General features: G+C 40.9%; 2 protein-coding genes across 5 annotated transcripts in view; one reads left to right on the top strand and one right to left on the bottom strand.

The window, feature by feature from the left end:
* The window catches only part of ltbp1 (latent transforming growth factor beta binding protein 1), a 109,811-nt gene that overhangs the window by 6,431 nt on the left and 79,158 nt on the right, over nt 1-24,222 (top strand). For all 4 annotated transcript variants that reach the window (XM_037782009.1, XM_037782008.1, XM_037782007.1 and 1 more), the window contains exon 3: nt 20,345-20,696. In XM_037782009.1, the coding sequence (XP_037637937.1) occupies nt 20,345-20,696 (352 nt within the window). The remainder of the gene's footprint in view (nt 1-20,344; nt 20,697-24,222) is intronic.
* LOC119495494 lies at nt 10,312-16,683 on the bottom strand. Its single transcript, XM_037782010.1, has 14 exons — nt 16,223-16,683; nt 15,124-15,228; nt 14,900-14,983; nt 14,696-14,764; nt 14,468-14,602; nt 13,449-13,782; nt 12,984-13,269; nt 12,602-12,838; nt 12,412-12,497; nt 12,202-12,306; nt 11,884-12,077; nt 11,514-11,678; nt 11,120-11,330; nt 10,312-10,606 (listed from the first exon to the last, which is right to left on the bottom strand). The coding sequence occupies exons 1-13, from the start codon at nt 16,465-16,467 to the stop codon at nt 11,177-11,179; spliced, it is 2,199 nt and encodes a 732-aa protein (XP_037637938.1). The 5' UTR covers nt 16,468-16,683; the 3' UTR covers nt 10,312-10,606; nt 11,120-11,176.

The raw sequence follows: 24,222 nt of genomic DNA, 5'->3' as shown, positions 1-24,222 counted from the left end.
CCCGTCTCACCCGCACCGTCGGGAGGTAGAGCGTGAGCGTGTGCGATAGGACCCGAAAGATGGTGACGAGAGGTTAACGTCATGCTGCCGATTCTGGTATCGGTATCGGTGCATCCCTACTGGTAATTCAAAATGTAGAGAACTTTTGATTGTAATTGCCCGTTACACCTGTTCCCGTCCCTGAACGGCCCAGCCCAAACCCAACATCATTGGCGAAGGTAACTGCGAACCCAGCAGTCTCCCTGGTCTGTGGTGAGATGCCTAATCCTGATGGAAGTGGGGAGGGCAAAACGTGTGTGTGTGAGACATTGTACATTTAATAACAAAGACAACTTTACAGCTAATTTCTTCTCTGCTCTGAGCGCATCTCTCAGGTAGACTGTTTGGGACTCAGTAAACTTCCTATTGACGCGTCCAGGGGACACACCCGATTTTTTTTTACCTGATAACGCTACATTGCAAACAACAAAATCAGTACTGAAATCGGCAGGACGAGAGCTAGTTAACATGAGGTGCCATTCTTTTACATTATGATGCGTTCAGGCTCTATTCAGTAATGATGAGTGTTAGGCGAAGGTAAATTATAACATTATCGTGATGTGTTCAAATGTAATCTTGTAAAATGTAGTTTTTGGCGAGAAACTTGAATAAATCCAGTTGTTTTGAAGGAGATGTTTTCACAACAATATAAAATAGATAATAGAGAGGGAATTATGACCCATTTAACTTCATAACAAAAACAAGTATGCAAACGGTAACAAGAGGAGCGGATGTTGAAGTACATGGGATTAATTGTTTTACTTTTGTTTTTTTTACTGTGGTATCAAATTGAGAATTGTGGAATTTCACTGGTGTTGATATTGACTACTAAATGTCTGGTATGGTGACATCCCCAGTGTAGGTCTATGGGAACTGACAAAACACTTAAAATGTTAATTTATTGCAGCGCTAAAAGGCGCGGTGAAAATTGTTGGGTGCACCTAAATTATGTGCTGCTGCACCTAAATGAAAAAGTTGCTGCACACCAGTGCAACCACTGTAAAAAGTTAGTCTGGAGTCCAATAGAAGGCAAGCTGTTTGAATTTAAACAGAATGTGTCGGCGCATGCTAAACGCATCAAAGAAACGGAGGGCCGGGTTGCTGCGGTATGAGATGAACTAGAGAGATCACAGGCTGAATCAGCTTCAACTGCAGAATGGCTAACGCACTTGGAGATGAAGACCGACAATTTAGAAAATCAAAGCAGAGTGGAAAAATCTGTGTGTGTTTGGTCTCCGAGAAGATGCTGAGGGTACTCAACTACTGCGGGATTTTGGTCGGGACATGTTGCCGAAGAGGTAAGAGCTCAGCCCTGATCATCCTCCACCGGTGTTGGTAAGGGTCCATTGCACTTTGGCACCACCGAAACCAACACAGAGCGGTTCTCATTCGCTTCTGGAGATTCCAAGATAGACCAACTACCTCTCATCACAGAAGAATATCCTGCACGATGGAGCAAAACTCAATTTTGTGCAGGATTTTTCAGCAGAAACAATGAACATACACAGAAAGTTGTTCACTGAGATGGGAATATTCCGGGGATTCCAAATCAACCCTTGCCTGATAAGAGTGGTCCACAGAGGGAAGGCGCTCCTCTTTTCTTCACCGCGGGAGGCAGAGGAATTCCAACAGAAATACAACCCAAAGGATGAATTCTGTTTTCCTTCTATGACTGACCACCAGTAGCGAGGATGGACTAACAGGACTGGCGATGTGAGTGTCGTGAATGACTCGGTGTAACTTTAAAAGAATGTAAAACATATCTTGTGTTAATGACCAGTAATGCATAGTGAGTGTGAAATGGGACTTGTCTTGCTGCAGTGTTTTTTTTTTCCTTTCCCCACATCCTGATTTTGATATTGACGTTATGATTAAGAGAAAATTAGTCACCTCCTTCCAGCAAATTTCTTTTTAAAATGTATTTTACAAAATTACATGGATATTTGGAAGGGAGGGGGGTGGGATATATTTTCATTTGAGTGGATTTTTATAAAAACTGGTAAAAAAAAAAAAAAAGCAGACACAATTAGTTGTTTTATCGTCTATTCCTTTTGAATAGCTGGGGAAAATACATAATATACAGGCTGTACTGTGCACAGTCGGTGAAACTGTTAGGGGTTAGGTTCACTTAGATTAGCTGCTCCTCATGCAAATGTGGATCAGTGTACCCCAGTTATTTTGGGAACCTGGGGAATAGTGGCCAGGTTTATAGCACTTCAGTTGGGGAAGCGCTCGGAGCAGGGGTGGGGGGAGGTGTATGGCAGAATGTTCTACGTTCATAGTGTCTGTTATTTTGTTCTGCTTTATGTTAACATGACAGCAGTGTTTTTGTTTATTTAGTCGTTTTTCTCCAACTAGACGAGGTAGGACTACATCTCTTTTCAAGATTAAAACACAAACATGTCTCAAATAAAGATTAGTAGCTGGAATGTTAGGGTGTTAAAATAAAAACCGGTTTTAAGTCCAAAATTATTTTCTTGCAAGAGATGCATTTAAATGCTGCAGAAATGGACAGATTATAAAACTAGAATGGAACTCGGAGAGCGCAGACCTCCGCCAAGCTGCCCGAGTATGATTGCAGAGGGAACTGCACCCAGATACAATTCAGTACTTCCGTTATTCAAGCACATAAGTAACTCACTCACGTATTGATTATTATTTGGTCTCCTCTGGACTATTGACAAAAATGAAAGTGTTGGTACAATAGTGTTGTGATAAGTGATCGTGCAGCTGTGTCATTAAGTTTGCATGTAGATACATTTATCCACAACTCCAGGGGATGGAGATTCCCAGTTGAGTTCTTGCAAGACTCAGAGTTTATCAAATTTGCTGAAAGATGATATTTAAATTTTTTGAAATAAACCTTGATCAGACTAATGTCTGTGTCAGATGGGAGGCATTCAAGGCGTACATTAGGGGGAAAATATTATTAGTTACATGAATTTTAAAGCTAAACAATCCCAAACATTGGAAAAATCAAATAAGGTTGTTGGAACAAGACTTGTATAATGATTAGAATTTGTTGAAAGTAAAGGATTTACAAATTATGAGAGCTAAATACATTAGGTTATCAATAGATAGACAAAGTTGCTAAAAGTTTAATGTGGCTTTAACAATCGTACTATGATCAAGGAGAAAATGTGGTAAACTGCTGGCATGGCGACTTAAGAAACAACAGTAACGGTACAGGCAATTAATAGCATTGCGATACTTGCAAGTGACCTGTCCTTGGACCCATTGGTGATTAATAAAAGATTATTATGTCTTTATTATGTCCATGCATCAGGATGCTCAGATGACTTGGGAGAGTCAAAATTCATTGTTGGATCAGTTGCGATTTCAGACCTTGTCATGAGGTGGAAAACAGGAACGTGACTGTCGTCTACCGATAGAGGAGTTATCGGAGGCCGTTCAGAGTATGCAGAGTTGGAAAAACACCTGGGCCGGATGGCTTTCTTGTTGAAAGATTCAGGGAAAATCTCCTGGCCCCACTTCTGGCCATGTTTAAGGAATCTTGTGCAGAGGGAATACTTCCACCATCATTGAGACGTGCAATGATAACCTCAATCCTTAAGCCATGCGATCCCCCAACTGAGTGCTCTTCTTTCAGACCCATTAGTCTGATGGGATGTGACACTGAAATACTCAGTAAGGCCAAAAGACTGGAGAAGTACCTTCCAAATCTTGTTTGTAATGCTCAAAATGGCTTTGTCAAAAAAAGAGACACAGATTTCATAAAATTAGGCCCGTCTTGAACATATTGTATGAAAAACATAACTCTAGCAGCGGTGTTATTTTGACATGCGCGCCATGCTTTTGATAGGATAGAGCGGGACTATCTTTTTAATTTGCTTTCGAGATTTGGGATTAGTGTCAAATTTCTGAGAAGGATCCAACTTTTGTACCAAAACCCTAACCCTAACCCTAACCCTTTGTATGACGTCGACGAATGTTTTCGAACAAAGATAAAAGTTTACAGAACATTATAGATACACCATTCACAGCCACTAAGGAAGGTTTTACATATCTAGGGGTTCAAATTAGCCCTGGGGTGGAACAAATGATTTTGATTATTTATGACACCTCGGTAGAAAAATTGATGGAGATGTTAAACCGATGGACCCAAATGCCTATATCTATGATTGGTCACATAAATAAAATAAAAATGTTAGTGTTACCAAATCCCTTCCACTTCCACTACCTAACACTTTTTTTTCATAACATCCAGCTTCGTCTTCTGGCTAAAGTAAAGCCCTTCCTCAGTCGGCATGCCTTTATTAGCTCAAGACTTGATTATTTAAATGCACTGTATGTTGGTCTCAACCAGACTTCCCTCGCGCCCCTCCAACTTGTGCAAAATGCTGCTGCTCGCTTTTTAACTACACGTTACCCCCGTACTTTACTCACTCCGTTGGCTTCCAGTTGGCTTTAGAATCGATTTTAAGCTCTCAATGTTTGTTCTTAAAGCCATTAACGGCCTCACCCCACCTTATTTGTCCGAGATTTTGACTCTCCGCGAGCATAACAGGCCTTTGCGGTCATCTGGTCAACTTTTTTTAGAAGTCCCGGGGTCAAGGTATAAGCTGTGGGGTGATCGTGCTTTTGCTGTCGCTGCTCCTAAACTATGGAACAAGTTACCCCCTGATATACGCACTATCACTGACCGAGTACTTTTTTTAAATCTAAGCTCAAGACTTTTTATTTAGTTTAGCTTTTAATACCTAGTAGCGCTGTGACATTTTCCCTATGCTTTTTATATACCTTTTTCCGATTTTATGATATGTTATGTTTTTATTCCTGTTATTTCTTGATGTTACTGTAAAGCACTTTGGGTACCTTTTGGTTGTCGTAAAGGACTATACAAATAAATGTTGATTGATAACATTGATGATTTATTGAAGAAATTCATGTGGAATCATAAAAAGGCTAGACTTCAACTAAGGCTATTATATTTACCGTATGAAAGAGGAGGTTGGATGACTATAGAGCAGATATTCACATCAGAACTTCCTCTTAAGCTTTACTTATATTCAGCTAAGGTCAAAAAGCTTGTCAAACAGACAAAGAATCCTTAGAAACATGATCTCAGTGGAGTACTCTGCACATCAACGCTGTCACAGTTCTCCCCTATTTGGGGTAACAGTTGTTTTATACCCAGTAGAGCAGATGGTGGATCTAAGATGTGGTTTAACAAAGGTGTAGAGAAGGTAGCCTGCTGTCATACATTCAGTTATGTTAAAGGTCAATTACTTTTTGTTTATTACTTATTGTGAACTTATTCAAAATTATCATCTTCCAAAAAGCTAGAGAGGCATGAAGAATTGATATGAAGGTTGATATTCATGAAGCTGATTGGGAAGCAGCTTGTTTTAAGGCCCAGACCCAGTCTGGTTATTACAATACAAATGGTTAATGCAAACTCATTTTAAACCTAGCAGAGTAAGTCAAATGTTCCCTAACGTTCCAGATTCTGTGTAAAGTGCACAGAGGAAAAATGCACATTAATTCATTGTTTATGGGAGTATACAAAGCTACAAGGATGCTGGAAGAGTGTGGTTGAATGTATGAGCCTTTTAATTGGAAAGGAAATTCCTTTCGAGCCAAGTTTTGTGTACTGGGAATATACCCTGGAGACTTTAGTGCAGCTCTGCAGCGGTCACTGCTCATTGAATTTGGACTTTTACAAGCCAGGAGGATAATTGCACTAATGTGGAAGAATTTGGATATACCTTCTATTGGAATGTAGATAAAAGAACTGGCAGCCTGTCCAGCTTTGGAGAGACTGACTTATATTGTAAAAAGGAAAGACAAAACCTTTGCTCGCTTGTGGAGCCCCTATATGGAGTTTTTTGGGAACTCATAATCCTGAATGATTTGAAACTGTCTGGAAACTATGCACTGCTGTGACTTTTTGTTTATTTGTCTTTGTTAATGTTTTTTGTGTTATTTCCTGCGTGGATTGAGTGGCACAGGAAATGACGTATTGCAATTTTTTTCACCACTTCCTGTGTCCACTATGTGGCGCTAGAGAACGCATGCTAAACATGCATTATGTTGCTCATTATAAAGTGTAGACCACACAATGTAAATTTCACGTGAATCGGATAATGTTTGTCACATAACGCTGACTTCCTGTTACCACAAGGTGGCGCTATAACTGCGAGACAAAATTTGCATGTGGATGTCGTAAGGGAGGGACTTTTATCCAGCGTGAGAAATGTGGAGCAGGTTGGTTAATGTTTGACAAAGTTACAGCCACTTCCTGTTTTTTTGGCGAAAGGCGCATATTCGCCGCCACGCCACGGCAACATAAAAATGGAAGCGTTGAACAACTTTTCATCACAAAGGTCTTAAGACTGTACTGACCAAACTCAATCAGGTTAAATCTGTAGGAATAGTTCGATAAAGTATAGTGCCTGGAAATGGCAAAAGAAAGCCCTAAAACAACATATTCAATTCAAAATGTCCGACTTCCTGTTGGGTTTACGGTATACCTCCAAGAGGCTTTTTTTTACGTCTCAACATGTTACATATACCTACCAAATTTCATACTTTTAAGTGAAACCACAATGACGGGCTCAATTTTAGCATTTTTTAGGGGGCGCTATCGAGCCATTTTGTCACATTCGAGCAAGAGACCCAGAAAATATCTAAATTTTTCACCGGTCCTGATACTATGGTCAGTTTCTGAGCACCTTAAGCCCCTCAAAAAATGCGATTCATTTGCGTAAATAATAATAATAAACGAAGCAATTTCAATAGGGCGTTGGCGTGGGATTTGTAGAAAATAAAGAGCCTGGCGGTCCTAGTGTTACAACAGATCCCTCCTCCACTCCTTCCTTATAAACAAGTGGTGCTGACAAAACAGAGTAACAATGGGATGGAATAATTGAACTGATTTTGTTGTGGCGCTGCTTTACACGTGGCCACGGGAGCCATTTAGTAGTTTAGGAGTTAGTAGTCCAGTGTTATATCTCAGTCAGTGTCCAACATCAAGTTAAATCTGGGACATGTCACACATGATACACACTAGATGTGTATTATGTTTAAAAGGACTTCAAAGACACAGCTAGAAACAGATAAAGTAATGACCTATCTTTCCGTCTTTTTATGGTATAGGTCAAACTTGTTATTGCTGCAGAAGTCAAACTCTTACCGATCAGTCAGTAATGTGCCTTGTGTTCTTCTGGACAAAGATGCATGTTTACTCATTGCCGTAGAGGACATATTGTTTTTATTTGCCTCTTTCTTGGCAGCCGTAACAACATGTGATTCGTCTGTCTGTACAAAACTCATCTGATTCAGGAGACATTCCAGATCCTTCCAGTCAAATGTTGGCAGATTACTGAATTGCAGCACAGAATGGAGCTTTGTTGAATTTGCCTAAAGTGAACACATCGTGGTCATCTTGCAGACAAATCCTCTTTGTAACTTTGTGGAATTGCTCAATTTACTGTCCTGAAGGAAAGCAGCCAAAATGTAGGGGACAAATACTGGTGTGTGGACTTGAAGCTTCCTCTATTACTGGGTTTATATGTACATTTGAATAATAAAATTGAGGGATCACATGATGATTCACATCACTAGTACTGTAATTCTGGACCCGTCTTACTTGGGCCAGATCTGTGCATGTTTGAATGGCTTGGTATCAGTTCAAACTAGAATGGCATTCGTAGAGCGCAGACCTCTGCCAAGGTGCGTGACTTTAAAAACAGATCACAGCTCACAGCTGGCGGTACCATGAGGTGGTCGGCTTATTATTAACACCGTGTGTTTCCGTGTAACGTATCGGCGGATGCCTCTCTCATTCAGCAGCCTTGTTATGTCTGTATAACGTTACACTACGTTGTCTCTCATCCCGTCATCTACCGCTTTTTTCTTTCTCATTGCGGACGGCCAGCAGCTCCCGCCGCACCTCGATGTCTCGCCACACACGTATCTCTCTGCTTTCAGAAGGAGGCAGGGTCACGCGTCATCAGTTACACTGCGCATGTGTTATACCCTGGGGTCTTAATACTGAGGTTGATTGGAATCCTTAAAAAAATTCCTGAATCTGGATCCAAAATGTAATGGATTGTTCATTGTGCCACACTCCACCCCTACAAAACATTTCATTCCACTCCATCGCGAACTTTTGGAGTAATCCTGCCAGCAGACAGACAGACATACCGACAGACAAACCAACGCCATTGAAAACATAACCCCTTGGCCTTGGCGGAGGTAATAAAGCTGATCAAATGCAGATTCTGTACTGTGTTCTGTCCACCTCAGCCTGCTATGTGCCTATCCATTTTATTGTCCACAAATATTGTTTACATATTGCAAAGTCTTACCACAAAAAAAAACGAGGGGCCATGCCTGATCCTCTGTCTCATTTTGATAGCTTTCCTTTGTGGTAACAAAAGTGCACTCTGGAAGATAGGAGAAGGCTGCTGCAGAGAAATGCAAAGAATGCATGTGTTGAAGACAGCTGACCCAGAGATTTAACACACACCTGGAGGCTATGACATACCAAGGAAATACAAAAAAATACATCAGGAAGTCAACAGGAGATGGCCAGCAGTATGTCATGAAGCAAATATGAGGGAAGAATTCACAGATTTCTCCACAAAACTGACTGCAACTCGATTAATGTTGAACCAATTTTCATGAAATTTGGTTGAAGTGTGGAGATACAGTGGGTCTGCCACGGGTCTGGTTATAGGGGTCTGGCTATGGGGGTTCTGGCTATAGGGGTCTGGCTATGGGAGTCTGGCTTTGGGGGTCTGGTAATGGAAGACTACCATTTCTGTAGTGAGCCTGGCAAGTTTGGAGCCTGGTGTTGCGGAAGCAAGGCATGTACCGTATAGTCGATTTATGCACTCTGATGTCGATCAACCAATAGGCGAAAGGTTGACCCTATGACACAATTTGAATGACAGCCCCCTCGTTTGCATGATGACGGAGAAATGCATGAAGAAGTGTTTAAAGAAATGCAAAAAGAAAAAAATATAGAAATAAGTTTGGGAAAAGTAAAACGGAAAAAAATGCAAAGGGAAAAACTGTTGTTTCCTCCTAGGTTAGAAATGTTTTTTTTTGTATGTGTAAGTGGTTGTTTGCCTTGAGATGAATACATCATTGGAGTCTAGTCAAAGCTGCTTCGGTGAATAGCTAGGATGTTTAATATGATAGGTGTTTCTATAGCGTCATTGCTGGCCAGTTGAAAGCCAAGTGTATCTCTCGCCCAGAGCGTTAGTGAGGCCCACAGATTCTCAACAGACAGTCTTATCGGAGCTGATCTGAACTCTGAGGGCCAGCGGTGACTCAGATAATGTGGAATTCAATACCTCATATATCAATGTCATATCTTTCCACCGCTACCTACTTCTGAATTTAGTGAACATCTGTCCCAGTCATATGCTTAGGTTAAACAGGCGGTTGCAGTTACCCATGAGGTCAACGCAATTTTCTTCCCTTCACTTTGGAATTTTAAGGTCTTGCATCACGGCGACAGTGACACAAAGAAAATCATTATGCCTCCCAGTTTCTGCTTCTCACCTTGGATCCCTACCACATGAACACAGCCACACACTCACTCACACACACACCCAAAATATTTTTAACTCTTGCAGACCTCAGTGTGAATGTGGAAGGGGTCCCTGAGCAGCCAGCTCAGCATAGCTGCATCTAAAGGGCAAGGACATCAACATGACTGGTCTATTTTTTGTCCCCAGCTAACAAGTAAATTACCATCACTTAGTCCATCACCCAAGGTGGAAAATTAACTGTGTAGCGTTATTGCTTGTAGGAGATTTCATAATCAATCATTAATTAATTATAAAAAATATGTATCTATAAATAATAACTAAAAATTATGAATCATAGATCCCTGAATTGTCGTAAAAGGTGAAAAAGGGTGATGGCACTCAGCTCCAGTTATCATACACATTTAGTTTTAATATCAGAATTCAACCAGGCGCCTATCACATTTTAGAAAAACATCAAAATCTGATATTAATCAATTGATTCTCATAATCTCAGGGATGCTACAGAGTATATACGGCATAGTTTACAGTAATTAAAGTTTTTTATATACACACACAAACCAAATAACCAAGTTCTTTTTTAAATTAAATGTTTATTAAACTACCTATATTACTAAACTACTAACAGAAGATAAGTGGATAATTGATGAATGAATAAAGGGCAAATCAATAAATCCATTGAAGGATGACCACCTGCTGGTTTCACGACAGCCAGTGTCGATACCGAGCAGTAAATAATTCAGCTCACTTGGGTTAACACTTTTATTGCATTAAAAAATATAAATGACAATCCCAAACATTCATAACAAAAAATATCCTGAAGCATGAGAAAAAACATGTCTTCCAAGTTTAAAGGATGGTAAATTAAAAAATAAGTCCACCATCTTTCAGTGGGCCTATAGAACGTGTCTGACCCCTGGTCAGTATTTCTGAGTGGTAGCCATAGTACGGGTGTGGGTGGGGGCGACTTCCATCATCAGGTGAGGAGTTGCAGGGGTCACGTCTTCTCCTAAGGTCGGCTGTACACTTTGGTAGTCCTTGGCCTTGCAAATGAACAAAGAATAGCATGTTAGAATTTTGAATTCAGTTGTTGAGTTTGGACTATAATGTCTCACACATACAGGGCATATATATATAGTCTATAATATTTTTAAAAAGGCTGCTGTTATGCATATATAAGAACTTATTTAGCATGCAACTCTATGCTGGTCTTTTGTTGGTTGGTTGAGAGAAGTTTATTATGCTGCCTCTCACGCTATCGTACCACATCATTTCAATGACATGTCAATGCGTCTTTTTGTGTGTCAATGCATGATGATGTCTTTACATTATTATAAATTATACCTTTCACAACACATCTATGTAGTCGTCAAAAAGCTGCTTGTAATGAACAAAGTCTATATGCAACCTTCATCAACTAAAATCAGAATCAGTGTAATGAGAAAGTATTTTGTGAAGGCTGCAAGGGTTAGTGTGAAAACATGCGAATTGGGTTTCTGAAGAAGGGATGTTGAATGAGGCCCACAGAGAACTTCTATAACTTGTCGTCGACTGACTTGTGTGTGCAGTAGCTCCTCTGTGGTTGGAGGTGGAATACCACATAGTGGCACGGGTCATCGGGCCTCACACGTAGCGATGCCTCCGTCTGCTGTGGTGCGGCTTCGGAGGATGGCCCTCTGGAGGTCAGGAATGTAGCCGTAGTCCTTGTCGACCTTCGTAGTGTACAGGCTCCACTTCTGCGACTTCTTGTTGAACAGCTTCCGGTATCTGACATAATGAAATTAGCATAATGACCAAAACAGGAAAAGATGGATACGGAAAAATTAATTTGTGATAAATTTGTGCTGCCTGTACAACATTCATTACAATTATTCATGTATAAATTTTACATTATATTATAAAACTAATATACTTCTGTTTTAGTGGGTATACTGTTGTCAATTTACTTACTCGATGGAGCCATCAGCTTTTCTTTGCACTGGTCGGTGGACGTGATGGTTATAATCCAAACCAGCGAGTAGGGTGCGGGCTGAGTAGACGGGCGGGGTGAAGCTGAATCTCTTGTTGGCATACATCAGTATGTGGTTGTGAAAGGACTCAAGTTCTGCTGTAGACCTAAACAGTAAACACCAAGTATTAGCTCTTTTATGTTGTCATTGGTCATTAGTTGATATAGTCACAATCAGTGACAACAGTTCCCAAGATTTACTCGCATTTTTCTTCCCTATTTGGGTTTGTAGGGAGTAAGCCAGGGGCTTCCTATGTTTGAGTTAAAGACTTGTGAACATAAACATTACATGTAAAACCCATGCCCACATACCTGAATCCCAGGTACTTCACAACTTCACCCAGCCAGCGTGCATTTAGCACTATCTCAGTGAGTGCTCTGTGTGCCGCAGATCCCTTCCCTATCCATTCCTTGTCCTCGTTGTCCGACGAGGGGCCGTGGTGACAGGCGCCAAGAGCCCACTCGTGTTCTCCCGTGACGTGATGGAGTATGCCAACCCACATGTCCTAAGAGAACAACAACGCAATCAGCTATGATCCGGCACATTACGCTGAAATGATGTCTGCAGCTGTTATCAACTATTTCTCGCTCGTAGGATTATAAATAAATAACTGTTCATGTAGCACTTACAAAGAAGTCGTCGTAGTTTGCAGACATTTTGGCACAAAACCAAAAGTGGTTGCACACGTCCTTGCTCCAGATGAGTAAAATTGAGCACCCCTTCTGCTCGCTCGCCTGACCACACAATGAAAAAGCAAAAAAACAATCAAAGAAAATTATTGGTGTAAGCAAGTTTTGTGACGAAGTGAAAATGAGTTCAAATCCGTTCCATAATATTACCTGCTGGATCTTCTTTCCAAGGTTTTTCGATCCGTGCCACATGTCAAGGGTATGTTTAACTCCCCATGACTTATATATGCCCTTGGCTGTATGGACAGTGAACAAAAGACATTCGTAAGTACAGACATCTGCACCACTCCTGAATGAGTCAACATACTATTTAAAAATGAACAACAAGCTGTATACGTACTAAAGAGTGCAGCTATCTGGCTATGAGCGTCGGTACATATTTCGCTCAAGTTTTCTATTTCCTGATGAAGTGTGTCGAAAGTCCGGGTGAAGGCTTCCTTCTCCATGATGACACTGTTCGGCGCCGTTTTGCATTTGTCCACCGTCACCATGGAGATGATCTCTTTGGAGGCATTCTCCATCACACTATATGTGCAGTACTGTGCAGCGAACCCGGGGCTGTCCATCCGACCATCTCCTTTTAAAAAAACAAAATATGAATAATAATTTCAGAAATTGGAACACACTTTTTTATGCTTCACTCTGGTGGATCTGATACTGACCAATACCGGTTGTACAGTATCATATCCACAAATCTATCTATGTCAAAACATTTTACTTACCCAGGACCACAACGCTGGCTTTTGGCTGTAGCTTGGAAATAACTTCACCTCGCTTCTCTTCCCAGAACTCTTTTACGGTGTCCACACAGTAGGTGTCCTGTATTTTGGAAAATGTGGACCTTCCCACCATCCCCATGTTCATAAATTTGAACAGTAATGCCACTTTCGCATAGTTGTTTCCAGAGAGGAGGGTATTCACGGCCAACATGAAGTCCCCTATCAGCATCCCGTACTCGAGAGTGGACTGTGAACTCCAGCGCCACACAATATGACCATGGGGACACGTCTAGAAAAAGAGTGACAGAAAGCAAAAATGTGTTTTAGTGAGCATATCAAAGCTTACTGTTAGTAGTACCACATACTCCAAAGTCATGAAGTACATATATTTTCCAAAAATGGCCGTTCCAGGCTGGTGTCAGAGACAAAGACATAACATAATATTAATACTGTAAAATAAATACCCACCCACTCAATGATGGCAGCTGTGGTCCTGGATTTGACCGTCACCCGAAAGGGTCCGGGTGCCTGACACACTGCATTGGTAACAGGGTCCTTGGCGGTACACATGGGGATGGGCAGCAGAAGGTACTCAGCCAGCAGCTGCAAGTTTAGATGGTAGGCGATGGAAGCTGGCTGGCCAATGACCTCGTCTTCACTCTGGGCCTGGAGCACTTCTGGCATCTCAGGTGCATCCGTGTGAGTTGGACCGACGTCTGAGGAGTCATGCACAGTGTCCTCCACACTGATGGCTGGAAGTGCATCAAAGCGAATGCTCTTAGAGGGGAGGGCACCACCAGTTCTGTTGGGAAAATATCATGAATCACAAACAAAGCACTGTGAAATGGATATATCATTTCAGACATGAAGGACACCTGTTACGTAATCACAATTCTTGCACTCACTGAATGTGAACATAGGCTCTAACCCCCTACCGTGACATAAAGAAAAGAAAAGAAAATGGATGGATAGATCATAGGTGTAACGATTCATCTACAACACTGATGTATCGATTTATATTCCTACGATCCAACTACATCGATAAGTACTCTGCAAGTTGTCCTTCACGGGAGACGTATATCGATATAAAATCGTTTTGAAACGCAAAAATCGATTGTATCGATACTAAGGATTTGCACCTTGTATTTAAGGACGACAAACGTTCTATGAAAGTGTTTTTAGCACTTTTATTAGTAAAGAAATGTTAAACGTTACTCCGGTTCACTCTCCAGACATGTGCGAGCTTGCCAGCTCTGCCCTCTGCAGCGTGATCACGCATCCATGGCGTGCATGCAGACGCAGAATTTTTGGGGAAAAAAGTTACTGTATCGATTTCAAATCATTGAATCTTATCGTATCGTACTAGATGAGCCAAATATCGTCCTTGAATCGTATCGGAACCTTGGAAATCGTATTGTAGTAAAAACGTATCGTTACACCCCGAATAGATCATTATACACACCACAGACAGGGTGTTTGTGACTTACCGAACACACAGAGGGAAGATGTAATCAGCATCACTGCCTTCATCACTGTCGACTTCCCCGGTTTCCTCCTCGTCCAAAGATGAGACAGACTCTGTCTCTTCAGCGTGGCACAAGGTGTCATCTGCCCAGTCAATGCTATAGACAGGATAAAATGATTCAGTAATATTATCTTGCACCAATATACCACGGGGCACATGCTTAAAATATAAAGAGGAAATTCAAACTTACGTGGAATTCCGAATGTCGTTGAAGTCCTCTACATTGATGCCGTCAGCACTCAGATCAAGTGATGTCATACTAAGCACAATGAAATAATATGAGAATAACATCACATTACTGCTCATCAATAACGTTGAGACCAGAATATAACCACCACGAACGCAGGATATAATTCATATGCTACCGTATTTGTCACTGGAATAGAAATTATACCTTGTATCAAGTTCCTGTACCGATGCAGCCTCATTGTCGCTGGTATCCAGCTCTCCGACACCAGCTACAGAGAAGTCATCATCTCTGAAAATTAGGGAATAAAGTTTAAATGAACCAGAGAGAGAGAGAGCATCCGTCTTGACAAGTTCAGCTGGTTTCCTGATGATTCTTCGTGAGGACATCAATGGAAGGGGCTATTTAAGCACGAAAAAAGTTGGACTCACCGGTCAGAGAGAGATTCAGTCAAAATGCAGGATATCTCTGTGTACGGCAGGCTGGCAATGTGTCCAACCTTGTGCCGTGTTGACGTTCCCCTTATCTTCTCATAGCTGCAAGACATTTACATACATTACCATTATAGAGTTTGCTCATACATGTCATTGCAAAAGGAATATAAAAGATTCAAGATGTTTCTTCTCACACCGGTTATACAAGTACAATCGTGTGAAATACATTTTGCTAGGAAGCTCTATTAAGAAAACAGTATGTTAAGTATGTAATGGCCTATGGCCCCTAGCTTCTGTTATGTTACATTTGTTGTGTTTATTTATATCTTTGTTAAGCGTCCTTGGGTTTCATGAAAGGCGCTATATAAATCCAAGCTATTATTATTATTATTATTATTAAGTAGCAAAAAAATAAAATAAAAATAATAACAAATGACACAGCGATAACAATATATATATATATATATATTTTAATAATTTATAATAAAAAAAATATTTACAAATAATATACAGCACAATAATAAAGGAAATACTTGGTGTATATATATATATATATATATATATATATATATCGGAGCATTAGCTTGCTTATTGCTGAAAAACAAAAAGAAAACGGGAAAATGTGAATCACAAAATGGAATGTAATTTGGAAATCAGGACTCAATAAGATATAAAAAAAAAGTAATAGTTTAGTTGGCTATAAATAATAGTTGCTGCCAGCCCTGTTCAGATTGTGACTGTAAACACAACCAACTCTCCAGGGGGTCAGTGTTGCTGGGATGGGGGATGGTCATCATGGGGGTAGTTTGTTTTTATGCAAACCAAGAAAACTAAAGAAACTGGTTTATAACAAAAGAGCTAGATGATCTCGGTGGAAAATGCCCCCCCCCCCCCCCCCCCCCCTCATGGGACAATAAACAACATCTATACTCCTCCAGGTTGCTGTATCGACTACTACTGTGTGATGTTGAGTCGAGCATCTAGCCAGCTACATAAACATAACCACTCATAGCCTGCTTTCACTGTAAAGCAACCTACAAACAAGTCAGCACAACACATGTAGATATTAACAGGTAAACGCAGGGAGCAGCTTCACCTGTCCAGCAGCAGAGCAGCGAGCTCGGAGTCCAACGTGAGACCGATGCAGTCCCGGAGATCTCTCCACCTCTGAAACGCCTCTCCGATGTTCACCCGCGTTTTATTGCGTTTATTGTCCGACTCTCTTTTAGACTCTCTTTTAGAAAAGTCGGTCTTTCTTTTCTTGGGCTGCTTCGAGGTGTATGCAGTTGTTGCCAGCGGTGGAATAGCGAGCTTCCCAGCAGGAGGAGGACGGTCCGCCATCGACCTGGGAAAGTACAGAATAATGACGTCCTAAAGTCTTTTCCTAACCACGTCTCCTTTGACCTCGATGGGAAAAAATCAAGAGTTCAAGGAAAGATGTGAAGGAGAAGTCAGAAGGACTTTGGAAAACACAACCGTGGAGTTCAGAGCAAAACAATCCGACTGCTCATTCACTAGGCTCCGTTATAATGATGCGACGGCGGCGAGTGTTAGTGACGTAGGTCCGCCGTGGTGAAAACTACAATGTTCCAAAGATGGACTACAAAAGGCGCTGCTCGTGTGTTGTTAAATAGGTCTTTCAGTGACAGACTGCTCCCCCTTTGCTTACATTTAACTCCAGTTACAGTCCACACACCACATACAACCATTTAATCCTTTTTTATCCATCATTCTCTTTTAAAACACATCATCTTTTTTTCCATCACCCTATTAAACATCATCCTTTTAGCCATCATTTTTTTTTACTTCTCTCTATCTATACCTATTTATATTTATTTTACTTTATTTTATCTTATTCTTTTTAATCTTGCCTTAATTTGATTTGCACCCTGACTCCCAGCCAGCCGCCCCCATCCCTCTCAAGCGCGCGCACACACACACACAGTCACATGATATTGATCTTGCCTAATTATGTTAAGTTTTTTAAAGTTTTCTTTCTTTCTTTGTTTATTTGTTTGTTTATTTATTTATTTATTTTCTTTCTTTCTTTAATTTATTTTTCTCTCCATTTTGTTTTATCCATATTTCATTTAATTTCATTATGTTATGAGGAAAAGGAAGAAAAAGAAGAAGAAAAAAAACAAAAAACCTCCTCAACTGGCCGGGCATGGGCCTTGATGCCTCAGCACCAACTGGGCTCCTCCTCCATATCCTCTCTCCTCCCTCCAATGTTTTCCTATAGATAGAAAAGGGCAGAAGCCCTGAGATATCAAACCAGGCTCACCAATTTACGACTTTACGAGGCTGCTTCCCCCGTCGGTGTGTGAAAGAGAGATACTGCAGCTCCTTCTGCTGCCGGAACACTTTACATCAACATGTAAAACTAAAAGCTGCGGTCGAGTCGGACAGTTTCCAGCAGCCCTCACTGAATTTACAGGAAGTCACAGGAAAAGTGACATCCTGTTACATCCCGATCTGTAGGCTACTTGTAGTTTTCAGACCAAGATGGGATTTATTTATATTTGTTTGTTAATATATGTGGAAATGTGCCTGTATCTGGCATTGTATTATATCCTTTATTATTTTTTAGGTCCGCTGTGTAAAACATGTTATAATGAGCACTTGTTTTGATAAGTGCTCTGATTAGATTATATTAGATTCAACTTTTTGTCATTGCACATATATATACAGGAGAGGATTGTACGGATAAGAGTAAATATAAATAACATTCATTATTATTATTATCAACCACACAAGATGTGTTTGTTAACAGGTGAAACCTTCATTGCACAACATGAGACTAATATCCTACAATTTAGCGTTAAATATTACAATACAAACACAGACAGTTTGGACTTTCTATAACACGTGGTATTTGCTGTCAAAACTAAGAGCCAATCAGCTCTTTGATCAGGTGACAGCCAGGCGTTTCCCATCATGCCATTGTTTTCCTCCGGTATGTGAAAAAACATGATTTTTTTCAGGTTACCTGTTTCATGTAATACTGTCACGATATAGCGACTGTTTTGTAAAAATAACTTTTTTTAATCATATTCGCTCCAATCTCGCCTACTTCAGCTGTAAGTACAGTAAATATCAGACACTTTAGGACTTTTACTCAATAATATTCTATTAGATGACTTTAACATCTACTAAAGTCATTTTCTGGTTAGATATCTGTACTTTTACTCAAGTGTGGCTTTCAGGAACTTCATCCACTACTGGGAGACCGTCAAAAAAGCCGGTAATTACACAGGGCTCTGTTCTCCCCAAGCAGATAATAGGGGCATCCATTTATCAACTACAAAGCCTGTCGCACAGACAACATGGAAGAAGTTTACACACTGTACTCCAACACACACATGCACATGAATGCTTAGATATGTTTGGATAAAACCATACAAAGGAAGTTGATATCAGATAACACACACATCCCGACCTTCCTCTGACTTTAATCATTCCTCAACATAAACATACTGTTATCTTACTAGTATTCTTACTAATATGATGAATACTAAACTCAAGTCGTAACGTGTTGAAGTAGTGAGGTCTGATCCAACTGGTTCTCACAAAGGCAGAAGTACTAGAACACACAGACCCACACACTCGGCCACCTTCGAACGATACGCTCTGCTGAAAGCATTTCACTGTGTTTGTGTGTGTGTGTGTGTGTGTGTGTGTAAAGCCAGTGGGACAAATGACTCAGAAAGAGGCCCTCTCATTCTCCCCAGGGTCCCTGAGGGTGTGTCACCTCCTCACTAAGCTTGTTAGTCTAATTAGTGGCTTTGAGATTTGAGAAAATGATTAATGAATGGGAAACTAAATGGCTGATGAAAGACATCTGCTGGCATGAGGAAAAGTTACCTCCTCTGCTGTTGTCCACATTACTCAAGACAATCACACTCAGTACAATCAAGTGTTTTATTACCTCCGTCAAGGCCGAAGGTCTAGGAAGGAGGTTATGTTTTCACCAGCGTTGGTTTGTTGGTTTGTTGGTTTGTTGGTTTGTTGGTTTGTCTGTTAGCAGGATTACTCCAAAAGTCCGCAATGGATTTGAATGAAATTTTTGTTCACACTGTCTTTTTACAAATAAACCAAGAGTTGTAAACATAAGGTTTGTGAACGATTTGCCGATGCTAGAACACAAGCAATGCCCAGAACCCGTCCATCCTACGAGAAACAGCTATTAGCCGGGCACAGGCAATTTAAATGTCTGCACCACCACTGCTTTATGTCGAAATGTCAGCTGCTGCAGCTTATTCAAAAGCTCTAACTCTAAATGTACTCAATGTCCTGTCTGTTGAAGCCAGTCTTTAGTTCTTATTTGGTTGATAAATAAAGATTCCCCTCATCCTCACCTCTGACACTGACAATGTTTGATATTGGACTGAACCCAGAGGTCCCGATTCTCTTAAAGTGATAGGCTTTAAAAAAAATTAAATAAGTAAAAAAAGACATTATGAAATTCAACAGCAACATCTCTTTCCAGAAACACTGCCCTTGTTACTCTGGACAATCCACATCCACATCCACAGAACACAACATCTTACCGTTTTCATTGGAATGACTTTCTGCTGAAGAAATAATCAATACCATACCCAAATCCCAGTTTAACCACTGATTATGAACTAGAATTAGTCAAGACTGTAATTGGAGCCAATATGTAATAAATAATGTTGACTATGGTAGAAACAGGACAAAAAAGAAAACTTTGTGGCTGCTATGTTTACCTCACTTTTTATTGAGGAACTGCCAAAATACACATAGTAGGGTACAAGCACAACACATTGCTCTAACCCACTGCTTCAGTCCGGGCGTTTGGTCCACACAAGTTCAATTGACAAGTTCAATTTACGACTTTCACACCAGCCTAAACTAACTGAGACAAACGGCAAACACACCAGACTTTGTTTGTTAGGTGTGAAAGCACCTTTAAAAATCTACATTTGAAACGGCGCTGATATATGATTGCATATTCCTCTTGTAAAAGTGTGACTTAAACTTAGTTTTCATACTTTTACCTTCTAACATAATTGTAGATACCCTACAATGCAAAAATGAATGATGAGCATGAGTGCATTTAAAATCATGAAAGTCCAATTTATCCGTATGCTTGCATCTATTTACTGTCGTCACTCATCTTCATTCTCCATCTGTTTCTCCCTCCTCTCTTTCTTTTCTTCTACTCTCTCTGCTCCGTCTGGATTCTGTGTTGTAGCCAACTGCATCCCTCAATGCCAGAACGGAGGAATGTGCCTCAGGCCTCAGCTCTGTGTCTGCAAGCCTGGCTCAAAGGGGAAGGCATGCGAACAGAGGACGGTGCCCTCACACCCCTATCCAGGACAGCCCGAGAATGGTCCCACCAACGGGGGGCACGCCACCGGTAACTCAAACGGACACACTACTGGACACAATGTGGTACCACAGCGGCCGATACCTCAGCAAGGTCATCCTAATAGTTATGCCTCTGCTCCCTCTCCGTCTAACAACGTGGCTCAGATGAAACTGAGTGTCAAGTCGGCCCCCCAGCTCGTGCGACCACATTACATCCAACAGCACATCCAACAACAGTAAGTAACACGCCTACATTCTAAATTTATTTTTTCAGGTGAAATCAGCTGAGTTCCAAGCTGTCTTCCACCAGCTTCTGATGAATGTAGTTTCACTAACTCTGGGCTCCGGGAGAATGTCACATGTCTTTCATTGCCAAGCTGCCCATACATTCTGTTACTGAAAACCCTGGGCATGGTAGAGTGTGCTAGTTTTGAAAAATGACCGATAACCGATAACCGACCCTCGTTAACAGATTATTAACCGTTAACCGACAAGATTTGTGCCTCGCATGCAGCGGTGTACCAGCTGTAGTGCATGAGCACACAGACAACTGAGTCCCCAGTTCACCCGTTCGGGAGCGTTAACTAAGCACCCACGGTGCTGCGTGTAGTGTCGCGAACATGCAGCCACTTTCCCAGTAAAAGTCTCCACCACACATTTAGTTTAGTTAACAGGTTGTCAGCTGTGTGTCTGCCCGGCGTAACTTTAGCGAGTGTCCGACAAACATTGTGTGTATTTGTGCTACGTTAGCAGCTCTAGCATTGCCAATGGCTACGTGCTCACCGCCGCCGCCACACACGGACAGTCTGTCAGCGCAGCGTAACTTTGACGAGTGCCCGACAGACCGTGTGTGTGTGTGAGGTTGTTGGTGGCGTTATAGCTGTGAACGTAGGTGTAGCAGTGTGTGTACAGTTTATTTGTCGGTGAATAAATGCTACGAAACTACTGCTCCTCCGCTCCGCTGAAGTGAGCTGAGAGACTGGAGTCAACTTCCTGCATCCCGCAACCCCGGCTCTGCCTCTTAAGGTGGGCTGGACCAGCTTATCTCCTCTGAGTCGCTCCTCTGAACCGCTCAGCTTTTTAATTAATTATTAATATTTCTTTTAACCGTTTTAACCGATAGCGTTAATCGGTTAAAATGCTTAATGCCGGTTAAACGGTTAATTATTAACATCCCTAGTGGAGTGATAGATTACCTGTTTAAGCACAATATGGAGAAACTGGGTTGATTAACCACAACGACAACAAAAAAGATAACCAAATCGAATAAAAGACAGATCACTCATATCCGAAAAAACACAGAAAAACATTCCACAATTGTCTTATTTTTTCTTAAATTTCTCAGTAAACCTGCGTAAGAGAAAAACAAGAAAACCCTACATTTAATCATGTGCAGACCACTGATTTGTTTTCACTCATCCTTGTGAATTAAGATTCTTTATAATAAGTTTAACACCACAGATGTGGATGTGAGGACAGAAATTGTCTGATATAACGATTGTTACCAAAAAAACATTTGCCGACTGTTTGATAACCTGTGTTAGTTCAAAATTGTTAATTTGTTGTTGTGGGCTTGACAGGATGTAAAACAGACGGACGGCTATTATCACCTGTAAATATAATTACTATATTCTACTATTCAGCTTTATCCAAATCATATTGTTTGCTTGTGCCTCAAAGGATTTATATGTCCTGAGGAGAGGAACCTTGGATTACACTGGCAGTTTGTATTGTCTGCCCAGTTCCTGCTCACATCAACATTAATAATAATAATAATAATAATAATAATAATAATAATAATAATACATTTTATTACATGGACATCCAGATGTATGTTTGCTTCACTTTGCCACATTTTCCCAGGTCTTGCTTTTACAGCAGTGACCCGCTCTGCTACAAGCTCATACCTCTGACATCTTGGCCCTCCATTTTTTGGCTAATTGTCTCCACTGAGATGGAAAATCTGGTACAAATAATCAATCCTCACCGTTGTGTTTCCTGGTGGAGGAACATTACCCTCACATGCTGTGAGGTTTCATCTGTGGATAATCACACAGGCAGTGTGTTTAATAGCATGCTGACTCTTTGACAACATGGTGAATGGTGAAGCCCGCAAGCTACACAGCTGCTGATACAAGCATAGGGAATATTCAGTGTTTTCTTTAAACATGGATCCCTCACTGTGAAGGCTGTGTTATTGTGGTTTGCCCGGTCAGTATAATGTCATTATCACCAACCATCGGTGTAATAATAGGTAGAATTACTAGAAGTCGAATTGAAATGCCACTAACTCCTGCTGTGGTTAACTGTTGGTTCGGTCACCGCAGCAGACGACTGGAGAATGTGCAGTTGCATCATACACAGTAGAAATGTCCCCAATGCCTTGACTGGTCCAATCGGTGAATGTAGACACAAAACACACACACCAACTTCCCATAGATGATATTGGAGGCTGACGCCCAGAAACGATAACAGCAAAATAATAAGAAAAGAGAAAAATCCAGACAGAGGGCTGCAGGGTCTCTGTGGATACAGACACCAGCACAAACTACTGGTGGGTCAGGAATGATGATTGAGATGGATTATTTTAGTACGAGTCTCTACATTGTTTCTTTAGGAAAATGCATAGTGTAAAAATACAGGAATTATCATGTAAGAAAGAACAGACTTTATTTATGCAGATGGACCTTATGACTTATGATTACCTCGTTTAAGATTGTTTGTTTGTTTTTCACTAAAAAAAAAGTGTGTTTCTTGCAATAAAAATGTAAGGTAAAGTGATTGCAGTATGTTTTAGTGACATTTTAAGAGGTTTAAGCATATTTGAATTATTGTCCTAGTCATATCGTATATCACAATTATTCACACATCTCTCTCTCTCTCTCTCTCTCTCTCTCTCTCTATATATATATATATATATATATATACTGTATATACATACATACATACATACATGTGCAGCTCAAAAAATTTGAATATCATGAAAAAGTTCAATATTCTTCGTCAGTTATTTAAGAAAGTGAAAATTGAATATATTCTAGACTCATTACACGTAAGCTAAAATGTTTCAAGCATTTTTTCATGTATTGTTGGGTTGGTTGTTTTTCATCTTCCTCTTGACAATACCCCATAGATTCTCTACAGGGTTCAGGTCAAGCACAGTAATATCATGGTCAGCAAACCGAGTTGTTAGTAGTTTTGGCACTGTGGGCCGGTGCTAAGTCCCGCTGGACTTAGCACCGGCATCTCCGTAAAGCTCGTCAGCAGACGGAAGCATGAAGTGCTCTAAAAGTTCCTGGTAGACGGCTGCGTTGACTTTGGACTTGATAAAACACAGTAGACCAACACCAGACATGCCACCCCAAATCATCACCGACTGTGGAAACTTCACACTGGACTTCAAGCAACTTGGATTCTGTACGTCTCCACTCCTCCTCCAGACTCTGCATGGGACCTTGACTTCCAAATGAAATGCACTTTGAACCACTGAGCAATGGTCTATTTCTTCTTTTCCTGCTTCTGACGTTGTCTCTGGTTCAGGAGTGGCTTGATACTAGGAATGCAACAGCTGTAGCCCGTTTCCTGAAGGCGTCTGTGAGTGGTGGCTCTTGATGCACCGACTCCAGCCTCAGTCCACTCCTTGTGAAGCTCTTCCAACCTTTTGAATCGGCTTTGCTTGACAATCTTCTCAAGGCTGCGGTCATCCCAAAATAATTTGGCCTCATAGGAAAAACTTGTTCTGTATATCTTCACAGTACACTT

This window comes from Sebastes umbrosus, chromosome 10, assembly GCF_015220745.1.
Source record: "Sebastes umbrosus isolate fSebUmb1 chromosome 10, fSebUmb1.pri, whole genome shotgun sequence".
Taxonomy (NCBI): domain Eukaryota; kingdom Metazoa; phylum Chordata; class Actinopteri; order Perciformes; family Sebastidae; genus Sebastes; species Sebastes umbrosus.
Note: the sequence above shows the minus strand (reverse complement) of the source record. Positions and strands in the feature narration are given on the sequence as shown.